The sequence below is a fragment of the Anopheles moucheti genome, chromosome 2 (genome assembly GCF_943734755.1).
Source record: "Anopheles moucheti chromosome 2, idAnoMoucSN_F20_07, whole genome shotgun sequence".
NCBI lineage: Eukaryota > Metazoa > Arthropoda > Insecta > Diptera > Culicidae > Anopheles > Anopheles moucheti.
The window spans coordinates 29544327-29555674 of NC_069140.1; the positions used below are offsets into that span (position 1 = coordinate 29544327).

At 44.8% G+C, this 11348-nt stretch overlaps 1 protein-coding gene across 1 annotated transcript; it reads left to right on the forward strand.

The window, feature by feature from the left end:
- The first annotated feature begins 437 nt into the window (after positions 1-437).
- Positions 438-10400, forward strand: LOC128309350 (cryptochrome-1-like). The gene is made up of 6 exons (XM_053045716.1): positions 438-564; positions 2287-2468; positions 3106-3559; positions 7377-7628; positions 7697-8594; positions 8700-10400. Exons 3-6 carry the CDS (start codon positions 3120-3122, stop codon positions 10248-10250), a joined length of 3141 nt encoding a protein of 1046 aa, XP_052901676.1. The 5' UTR covers positions 438-564; positions 2287-2468; positions 3106-3119; the 3' UTR covers positions 10251-10400.
- The last annotated feature ends 948 nt before the right edge of the window (positions 10401-11348 follow it).

Below are 11348 nucleotides of genomic sequence, written 5' to 3' on the forward strand. Positions count from 1 at the left end.
GTGGCGTTAGGTGGGACGAGTGCGGGTTCGGTAAGAAATCCGTTCTTCCCCCCTCCCTCAGTTGTTTATATAAATACATAACGATCGGCAAGCGTACCAAGTCACGTTGAATGTGGTGTGTCCGAGTCACACAAACACAGTCCCCTTGCCTATCCTTTCTCCCACAGGCGATGTTGTTTCCAGCCCGCTGTGTAACCATCATCAAATTGCACATCTTGTGCTCCCTCCAACCAAGCACTCCCGCAAACCCGGCTTCCATGGTTCACACTCCCTTTTCGGCCGCTTACCAGCCCTTATTACCGTTGACGTTTTCTACCCTGCCTTGGCGACGCTTGCCGTAGTGTGAGAGAGCTACTGTAGCCACATTGCTCGGCCAGTCGCGTCCACTCAGCCGGATGCTCTCTGAATCAGTTCAGTATGCTACGTCGCACAGTGCAGATGAAAGGCACGAATACGGTGTTTGATAGCAAAAAGGGAAGCTAGTGTACACTTTTCATCTGTGGAAAAACTGTCAAAAGTGTGAAAATTATCTTATAAGAGTGAATAAAAGAAACGTTTAAAAATGTAAGATTTTTACTAACACTCCCATCTGGGCAGTGTTTAAACCTCAGTGAATATTCGCTCCATGTTCGCATACAGTGCCAAAGATCGCGAAGATCGTTCTAGAATCCTTTTTGCATTTAAATGTTGCGCTTTCCCTACCGATCGAATTGACATACGAAACGAGAAGGTCTCGTGTGTTAGTGCATAAGATTTCAATCTCATTATCCTCGAAAGACGTCGGTTATTCCGTTGCATTTCCAGACCCTTTTCTGGACCTTTCCGAATCAACCGCCGCTAGGGATGATATAACTCAACTGTCGTACTCAAATGTGTGGCGTTTAAGTTCAAATAAAATGCTTGAGTACAAGTAATGAATAAAATGCTTTGTTGTGCGTGAATTGAAGTGAGTGTAATAGAATTAAAGTATGATCAATATGTTTCACAACTAAATGTGTCTTTCCAAACTCCAAATAAGTGAATATGTTTGAAGTTTGTTTTAAGTTATTAAGTATAAAATATAAAAAATAATTTAAATTTTTAAAAGAGAGTGAAAATGGACACGACACCTTTACTCATTGCTCCATTGCCGAATAAGTCACACCACTCGAAAGTTAACGGTCTAGAAGAATGGAAAAAGTTTTCCAGTTTTTCCCAAACAGTTTAAAACCTGTGACAGTGATGGATGGCTCGTAGTGAGTCCCTATAATGGTTGCGTAATCCGAAAACAATCTTCCCAGCCCCAGGAAAGCCATCGTCTACCCATGCGAAGGTGTGTGCCGGAACGTTTTTCACTGGCCGAAGCCATAACAGTGTAGCAAAACCCCACAAAACCCACCCGCATGTGCTGCCTATGGCAAACTCCTGTGCTCGCAGTATGTTTCACGCTCTCCAACAGTTCGGCTCCATATCTCACACGGTGCAGTTTACTCTTTCTATACGCTTTCCGGCCGACGTTCCGGAACCAGAACCGAACGCAAAAATTATTCCCTTCAAATGGGCAGTCGTTTGCCGATGTGTGGATGATGATGATGGTGCTTCGAGGCGAGGGAAAAAAACACAACCGGAAACGTGTGAAGTTCACCCAGTGATCCCGCGCTTTTGTGTCTACATTCGCTTGTCTATTGTATATAACAGCTAACGCAGTGATGCAACCCGTCGAACAGACATTAACGCGCATAAGGCATAAATTCTTCTCACCCTTGAGGTGCATTCAACGATGTGTGTGTTTGCGTACAATGGCAGTCGTTGCCATTTTCGAACCAGCTAAGCAGCTTAGTGAGTGCCCTCAATGTTGTCGATCACTTGACCGCCATAGTAGTTAAAATGACTGTGAATTTTAAATTCCCCAGTACGATACGCACACGCGAACGAAACCAATACAAACACACGGATGGAGGCGCATTGTAAGCGGAAAATCATTGTAGAAACAATTTGCCGTGTGTTAGGTTGAAGGCATGGTGTTTAAGTGTTTAAAAAATCATAATAAATCCACCACAAGCAAGGTGAACATGAAAGTGCAACGCTGCAAATAGTTGCGCCATCGTGTTACATCGTGCTGGAGGAAAATTATAGTTTTCGTTAGTCGCCGATGAGCTTATGTGTGTCTTTTGGAAACAAAAAATGGCTAATGATCGTTTAAAGAGTGCATGAATCCGATTCGTTCGGCCATTATTCCACAATAAAACAATTAAACTATTAATTTAACTTGTGAGTGAATTTATCTCCCCTATTTCAATCCAACAGTGATCGTACTCTAAATCAACACAGTGTGTAGCTGTAAACGGTGTGCGATAAAAGTTGATGCTCTTGCGCAACATGATCACACAACGCTATCCTACGTAAAAGTTCCTCATCGATTCTCGTGCCTCGCTGGCACACTCATTAACGAACTGTATTATCAGCAAAGCAAACGTGTTAACTGTTAGGTAAGAGTTATATGCCAATCGGTTAGAACAGGGGTCGGTACACCTTTCACGAATAGGGCCAGAGAGTGGAAACAACTTTTGAAGCTTTGGGCCAGACGCTCCCAACGTGTTTTCAGACACATTAAATAGATGATATCATAAAACCATTGCAAAAATGATTTTTATAAATTCCAAACTGTATTCCAGCGCTATTTCTGCTGCTACCATGTACGTCTTTTCACAAATATGTTTCCAAACTGTCCGCAGTGTTTTTTTAATGTTTCATACTTCTTTTATGTTGGGGGCGGCCTCAGGTGTATTGGTAGCGGCTCAAAATCCCACACGGGCCAATCCCTCGTAGCAAGGACCAACTATCCGTTTACATGGTAAAATTAAGTCTAGTCAAGATAGAAATGGCAGACATGACCTAGAAGGCCGTTACTTCAACAAAAGAGAGAGACTTCTTTTATGGTAATTTTTTTTGCTTGTCGTTCCAATGGTACATGGTAAAACATTCTTGGAATAACTGCGAAATGGGAAAAACAACGTTGCTGATTAGGCGGATTTTGAAATCATTGACCACACTCTGATTTGCCGATCCCTGGTTTAGAAGAATGACTGTTCAATTTAAACATACTTTTCACACATTTAATTTCAGCAAACATTTTAATCATGACGAAAAAAACCTCATCTATCGGCCATTTTTCGGCCAGCGCATCAGGCTCGATGGGAGGTGGTACGGGTGGCATGAGTAACTTTGGTACCGGCAGTGGTGGGCCGGATAGTTCCGACAAGCAGCAAATATCGTCCACCGGTTCAAACCAGCAGCAGCACCAGCAACACCACGATGGTGGTAAAAGCTCACCCTCTGATCAACAGCGACAGCATTCGTCGCAGCACGGTCATCAACATCACCATCATCAGCATCATTTGCAGCAGTCCGGTGGCAAGATGCGTGACAAACACACCGTGCACTGGTTCCGCAAGGGCTTACGGTTGCACGATAATCCGGCCCTGCGCGAAGGACTCCGCGGTGCCAAAACGTTTCGGTGTGTTTTCATCATCGATCCCTGGTTCGCGGGTAGCTCCAACGTGGGCATAAACAAATGGAGGTAAGCTAAAAATCATCGGAGCTTTATATGATGCGGATGCGGCACACCTTAATGCCGGATGCGGCACCTTGATCAGGAGGTTTCAGGAACATCTGGTAAAAATCAATTAACCGGCCAGAAATTACCAGACCATTATTACCTTACTAAAACCCATATGTATTCACGCGACTTGCTCATATCAACGTATGGTACATCGGTAAACAGAATTTTTTGGAGATCTGTAAACTGATTGGCTTCAAAAAGTCACCAAATCATTTTGATTCAGTTTACTGATAGGAGTCGTAAATGTCGTTCTCATAACGTGACCAGCCCAACAGAACCTGAAGAGTTTAAAAAATCAAAGATTAATTAAAACAGTGATTGATTTTCTACCAAACATCGGGATTTCTACTTTAAGTCTCCATCAATTTGTATTTCGCAGTTTTGCGAGGAACCGTTGATAAACGTTGATTTTAAGTCTGATGGCACTAAGATACTACCCATTCAATAGATGCGGTAGTTTTTCTTTTGGAAAAATCCCAACAATTTCCCTTTTTTCCAAGCTTCTGAGACAGTATCTTCCCGGAATAGATCCGTCTTGTGTGAAGTAATGTGCGGAGAAACATGAGCAGTGTCGCATCCCGTGTCACCAGTAAACAGCTATTATGCAACGACACATTTTTACCTACGTTAACAATTCCCGATCATCATTATCATCGGCGGGCGCTTTTGCGCGAGTGCATCAACACAACAATAGTAATTGCCTATCGGGACGTACACATGACGTACTTTGTATGCACATTTCTAACAAACAGCACTCACCACCACTCGCACAGGAACCGATCAGTACGCTCAGCAATAGAATTAACCCTGAAACCCCCATAGATGCAGTTCCCACCGTATACCGTAGCCACCCCTCGATCGTTGTTGCGTACACACGCATTGGTTTGGTGGTGTTAATATCTGGTTCTTGAATGGAACTCACGGGCATCGCACTCGCACACCACACCAGCGCTATTTTGCATCGGTGGCTTATCGGTGGGGCTGGTGCACACTGTGCATACACTACCGGCTTGTTGTTTGCGCACAACATGCGCCCGCGGTAAATGTGGATCGGTTTCGGTGGCCTCGAGTGTTGTAATGATGATATCGCTCTCGGTGGCACTTTTTTTTGCAACCTTCACAAAACCTACGCAATGGAGCGCAGCTATTTGTGTATATGCATTGCTGATTGCACCGGTAGTAACAAACACATAGTCAGAGGTACCGTATTATTTCATATTTCTTCAACAATCATTACAATGTTGGATATGTTGTAAAATATTGTTCTAATTCTTTGGGGCTACAACAGCCTCAGGAGGTGTAGAGTCCTCTGCCAAATTTCTGGCTATCTTTGACTTTATTGATCTGTAGCTGAATATTCAGTCTTGCGTTTGAGGGATTGGACCGGTCCTGTCGTGTGTACCCGGGACGGTTATCAATTACTCCACCGCTCAGCTCTAATTTGGTGTATTGATGAGTGTTAAAATATGTAGCAAAATTGTTATTTTACAATCTGTAAAACTATATCAGTTATGATTTAATACAAGCTTGTCAAAGAGAAACCAGATTCGAACCAAAACTACTTTCAAAACAACCATCAATTGTCCAACAAACCAGATTTTTCAATATTTTACAAACAACAATTAATTTCCTATGCATTCAATTTCTTTAGCTTCTTCATTTACCACATGTAGCACAATATTCTACCACAAAAAGTTACATGAACTTAATATTTTCAATTGCGAAAGCTCCAGGAAATGAAGCATTTCGTAACATTCCGAAAAGTAATTTGGTCTCGAGTGCTGTAATACTTTGCCTCCCAGCAGCATCGAAACCCGAAAAACTGTTCAATAAACACCACCACCCCCTGATCGGTTACGCTAATCATGACCAAAAAAAAAAATGGCAAAAAGGGCGCAGGTATGATGATGACAATCAGGTGACAGAGCAGGGCTGCCTCGATTACACAAAAACACAACCGCCGCGCACTTATATTCCGGCACCGACCGTACCATGCTGTGGAGAAAATCGTACCCAATACATTTCAACGTCTCCTGCACGTATCTTCTCAACGGGTTCCACGTACAGAACCGATCTACCTTCCACCTCTTCGCACACCCAACAGCCCGGACTGTTGTGAGTGCCGGGGCCGCGTTTGACTAGCAAATCACGTGGCAGACAATGTGAAGCAGCAACTACGTTCGTACCAAAACGTTACGTAGCAGTTGCCGCTATCCATCGCAAACCTACCTACCCTGCCTGGCTCCCTTGGCCCTTGGTGGTTTTACCATAACCAAGATCCTTTCCACCAACCACGCAAGTATGCGAATGGTGTTGAAAACGCGTCGATGTGGCTGGTTTATGTGTCACCTGTTGTTGTGTTTTTTTTAATTGTTGTACATTTTCCACTGCTCTTTTCCATACACAGTATGTGAGCAAGAACTTTATTAGATTGTTCGGAGAAGGGGAGAAGTTTTAACGACAGAAACAAAACGCTGACGCATTTCTTCCTGCTACAATAATGAACTTTATCATTTTTCGCATGAAGGAAAAGTTTTTTAAAAGCATCCCCCGCAGGTGGTTTGAATTCTAGTTAAATGTTTTCTATAACTAATAATATGTTACATAACAATAGTGATATACGTACTAATGGTGGTACATTGAATCCAGACTCTTAGTCATTCATATCATGCATCCAATGTTCTTGTTTATGAGACTTCTAGAAATAAATTCACTCGTCAATCGATCCATACGACCACGTTAGTGTTTTGAAAATTCTATATAAAATCCAAAAAAGCTCACAATACACAAAGTCATCGTTTGTCCAGGTTTTTCGTCTAGGAGCAACCACAACATCTTAAGCCAGGCCGCCACTATCCCCTTGGGTCCTTTTAGTTTTCGTGTCCTTTTTAGATTAAATGGGCACGATTCTTGCTCTTCCACTTGGAATATAGAGACAGCTAGAGTGCGTCACAAAAGTACTTAATTGTAATGATTGCCGATACCTGGACAGCAGTTTTGGAGTTTTAGATAATCCGGAAGGTATGGCCAGCGCTACGCAGTCTGCAGTCTATTGGTGCCTTTGTTTAGCTCATTGCTTCTAGCAATAGTTACCAATTAAGTTGCCATCCTATATTTCATATTTCATATGTAATTTATTGTGTGCCTCGAGGGTTTAACAATTTATTAACTAACCTATAACTAAACGAACTTAAGATAAACTGACAACAATGAAGTAAGAAATCCCGTGAAAGTAAAAAATAAAGTAGGGTAGGAAGGAAAGGAAAAAAATGAAGAAATAATAGCAATAGCAATAATGAAAAATTGAAACGTACTAAGTCTAGAACGAAACCAACCAACTAGAAACCGTTTGTGTATTACATCTTAGCTAATTATCTCCTCATACGATTCCCAGTTCGTACTACCGATCGTTCCCCTCGGTTACTGAAGCTTTGAAGGTCGAACACGTACTGTGAACAAAATAGCATTAGTGCGGCTAAGAAAAACGTGAGGGAATGTAACTTATGTTCCGATAATAAGAATTGTACAACAGCTTACAGTGAAACAACCTTCAGAAAGCAACATTTAAAACACTCATCCGTTTTCTTTTTTGGCTTTGGGGCCTAGGCCTAGGCACTATTGACTGGCCTAGTCTGTCTACCTACGAATCAAAATTTATCAACTTGAAGCTTTATTCCAACACGATGTTCGCCCTCAATAAATAAAATGCTCCCAAAACAAATGCAGTTACAGTATAGACTAACTAAAATAATGCACACTGCACCTGTACTTACAGATTTCTACTCCAATGTTTGGACGACCTGGATCGGAACCTGCGCAAACTGAATTCGCGGCTATTCGTAATACGTGGTCAACCGGCGGACGCATTACCAAAGCTGTTCAAAGAATGGGGAACCACCTGCCTGACGTTCGAGGAAGACCCGGAACCGTTTGGTCGAGTGCGAGACCACAACATTTCGGAGATGTGCAAAGAACTTGGAATCGAGGTCATCTCAGCCGCATCTCACACGTTGTACAATTTGGAAAGGTTACTACTGCCCTATTGGTACGGTTTAAAAGCAGCAACAATACTAACACTCTTTTTTAATGTTTTAGAATCATCGAAAAAAATGGAGGCCGAGCGCCGCTAACGTACCATCAGTTTCAAGCCATTATCGCCTCGATGGATGCACCGCCCCAGCCGGAAGCCTCCATCACGCTCGATGTGATCGGGAAGTCTACCACGCCACAGTTCGACGATCACGACGACAAGTACGGTGTGCCAACGCTGGAGGAGCTGGGCTTCGAAACGGAAGCCCTACGGCCACCGGTTTGGATAGGCGGTGAAACAGAAGCACTTGCCCGTCTCGAGCGACACCTCGAGCGGAAGGCGTGGGTCGCTTCGTTTGGCCGGCCCAAAATGACACCGCAGTCGCTGCTCGCTAGTCAAACGGGTCTATCGCCCTACCTGCGCTTTGGATGTCTTAGCACGCGACTTTTCTACTACCAGCTGACCGATCTGTACAAAAAGATCAAGAAAGCGTGCCCGCCATTGTCGCTGCACGGGCAGCTGCTGTGGCGTGAGTTTTTCTACTGTGCCGCCACTAAAAACCCCACGTTCGACAAGATGGCCGGTAACCCGATCTGCGTGCAGATACCGTGGGATCGTAACGCGGAAGCGCTCGCCAAGTGGGCAAGCGGACAGACCGGGTTCCCGTGGATCGATGCGATCATGACGCAGTTGCGGGAGGAAGGTTGGATCCACCATCTGGCACGCCATGCCGTGGCATGCTTTCTGACACGTGGCGATCTGTGGATATCCTGGGAGGAGGGCATGAAGGTGTTCGAGGAACTGCTGCTGGATGCAGATTGGTCGGTCAATGCCGGCATGTGGATGTGGCTGTCGTGTTCGTCATTTTTTCAACAATTCTTTCACTGCTACTGCCCGGTCAAGTTTGGCCGCAAGGCTGACCCGAACGGTGACTACATACGACGTTATCTGCCGGTGTTAAAAGTAAGCTGTTCTGTTCGTTCTGTGCTCTGTCGCGCTTGGTTAAGATCTCTGTTACATTACACCGTTAATTTTAAATTGCTACTCTCTTTTTTTTTCGTTTGATAGAACTTTCCAACCCGCTTCATCCACGAGCCCTGGAATGCGTCCGAAAGTGTGCAGCGTGCGGCAAAGTGTCTCATCGGCAAGGATTATCCGCTACCGATGGTAAACCATGCGATCGCGTCACGCGCCAACATGGAGCGCATTAAGCAGGTGTATCAACATCTGGCCAAATACCGCACACCGGGTGGCGGTTGCTACGAGGCGGACTGTAACGAAAAGGGCGGCTCGGCTATTGCGGGCGTCATGACGGCAGCAAAGGTGCAGCACATGAACACGAGCAGCATGAACGACAGCCCCAGTCCCACGACGATACTGACGAGTGTGAACAGCTCGGGAAATTACATGTGCCGTAGCAATCCATCCGCACAAAGCGATCCGAATGGGAAGATAATCACGTACCATCAGCTGCTCAGTGGTCCGGATGCAAGATCCGCACTCGGCGGCAATGGTAGTGGCGATAGAACCAATGCAGGTGCTGTGGAAACCACCAAGCACGGGGATGGAACTGCCGGTAATAACCACCTGATGGCAGGAAAAGAAGCTGTCTCGCAGCAACCACAAACCCAACATCAGCTGCAGCGCTCGCACCAAGTGCCGAGCCTGGATCAGCAGTCGCAGGAAAACAGCAACAGCGTGGCGCACAGCGAGCAACGGTTCGGTTCGATGGCGGTGGCTGATTACGCTGCGATCAAACCGGACAGCCTCAGTACGCTCATACGGGCCGGCAACCTGAGCACCGTCGGTACGCGCTTCTCCAACCTGCAGGATCAGCTTAGCAACAGTCTGATGTCGCTCGAGTGTGACGTGATGGCAAGCAAACTAAAGCCAAACAACTACGAGTACGAGCGTAATCAGAACATTTACAACAGCCAGTTTAAGGTGGAATATAGCGATAACTTCAACTCGGGCTACGGTTTGCGGAATGCCGTATTTTACGGTGGTAAGCGCGAGGACGAAAATGAAGACGCCAAAGCGGACAGCATCAACAACAACGATGCGCTTGCGGGCGACGATCGCCCGGAGGGACAAGGGATGCGTCACGATGTCGACGATGATGATGAATCCGCGATGACCACACTAGAGGACACCGGGCCACAACCGGCACCGCATCCACTTCTCTTCGGTACGAACAAAGCGAAAATCAAACAGGAATCACCGGTGCAATCCAACCGCATGTTTCTCGAACCACCGAAACATCACCCCAGCCGGGGAAGTAAAGTACACCGTGCACAGTGCGAATCAACCGACCACCAATCCAATGCACTTCACACGCAGCTAGATGCGCAGATTAAAAAGGAGCAACAGATCACCTCGCAACCGTTGCCGTCACATTCCATGCACACCGATTGTGATTATGAGCCGGAAAGCCATAAGCTGTTGGCGGATATCCACCGTCAGCAGCAGCAACAGCACCAGCAACAACAGGAGCAACAGCAGCAGCAAGCTTCCATGCTAGCGGATCAACGGCTGGAAGCGTCACAAATGGATCAAGGCACCGATCAACCGATGCAAGAATCACCGTGCAGCGAAGAGAAGATTGGCCCAGCGGATTAGTTGGCAGTTATAAACTACTAATGAGTGCTGCGAGGACGAACTGTGTGTGTGTTTTGACTTTGCAAGCTGCACGTTTAAATCCTTACAGCAACAAAACTTTATTATGTTTGATAGACAACACTTTAATAAAATTAAATAGTATTTGATAGAACCGATACATGGCTTACATAACATTGTGCTTAACTGCTGACTGATCAAGCAAATCGGAAAATTTTAGCGCGGCATTTTGGAGTGGTAATGATAATACATCATGATCAAAGTTTTCTGTTCTGTACAACTACTATACGATCTTGACATTTTGCAAGAGTTTCCGAAACTAGCTCAAACATCGAATTGGGACATGACTGAAGTCGTAAAGATGAGCAGCGGCGGATCAAACGGTAGGCGGAGTAGGCAGTCGCCTAGGGCCTCGCCGTGTTGGGGGCCCCAAACAGTTTGTGCCGATTGCGCATTTTTTAAAAATTTAACAGCAGATTTAATGTATAGCACAAAATCTAATTAAAAAGGTAAAAAATTGATCGGAAATATCCTTGAAACCTACCATTTCTAGCTTTTTTTTTTGTTTTATTTACCCGTAGGATAGTCAGTGCTGCGTACGGAGGTTTGGTGGTCCAAATGAAATTTTCCTATGGTCCTGTCTTGTGCCGACCGGCTGCCCCAGCAATACACCATCTGGCCGCCCCGTAAACCCTTTTTACTTCAACTTATTAATGTATTCTATTTCTTGAACGGGATTTTCGACCTCAAGATATTCATATTTTTTCATCTGTTCGTAAATGATCCTACCATTAGATGCTAGAATAGAAACCATGCTTGTTTTCACTTGCGTAAGATTCGCCAGCTATTGCCATTGTGATACTCGTGGTGTGGTATTGTTTTCTCTCCCCGATTGAACCGTGAAAATGTCCTGCCTGCGTGTTTCGGAACAGTATAGTGGTGGAGTATTGTGTTTAGTATTTCGATTGTCACAATTTTTGCAAGTTTGCAAGCCGGTAATGATGTTATAAATGACACAATCTGTCAGTATACTACGACATAGCTAGCATTGTCATAGAATATGAATAAAATCATATTGCAATCATTAGAACTTTCTTTTCC

Excerpts from the sequence above, each read along its gene's own strand:
- LOC128309350 (XM_053045716.1), top strand. The coding sequence starts at position 3,120 with ATGACGAAAAAAACCTCATCTATCGGCCATTTTTCGGCCAGCGCATCA. Across the intron at positions 3,560-7,376 it reads GTGGGCATAAACAAATGGAG|ATTTCTACTCCAATGTTTGG; the intron begins GTAAGCTAAAAA and ends CTGTACTTACAG. Across the intron at positions 8,595-8,699 it reads GTTATCTGCCGGTGTTAAAA|AACTTTCCAACCCGCTTCAT; the intron begins GTAAGCTGTTCT and ends TTCGTTTGATAG.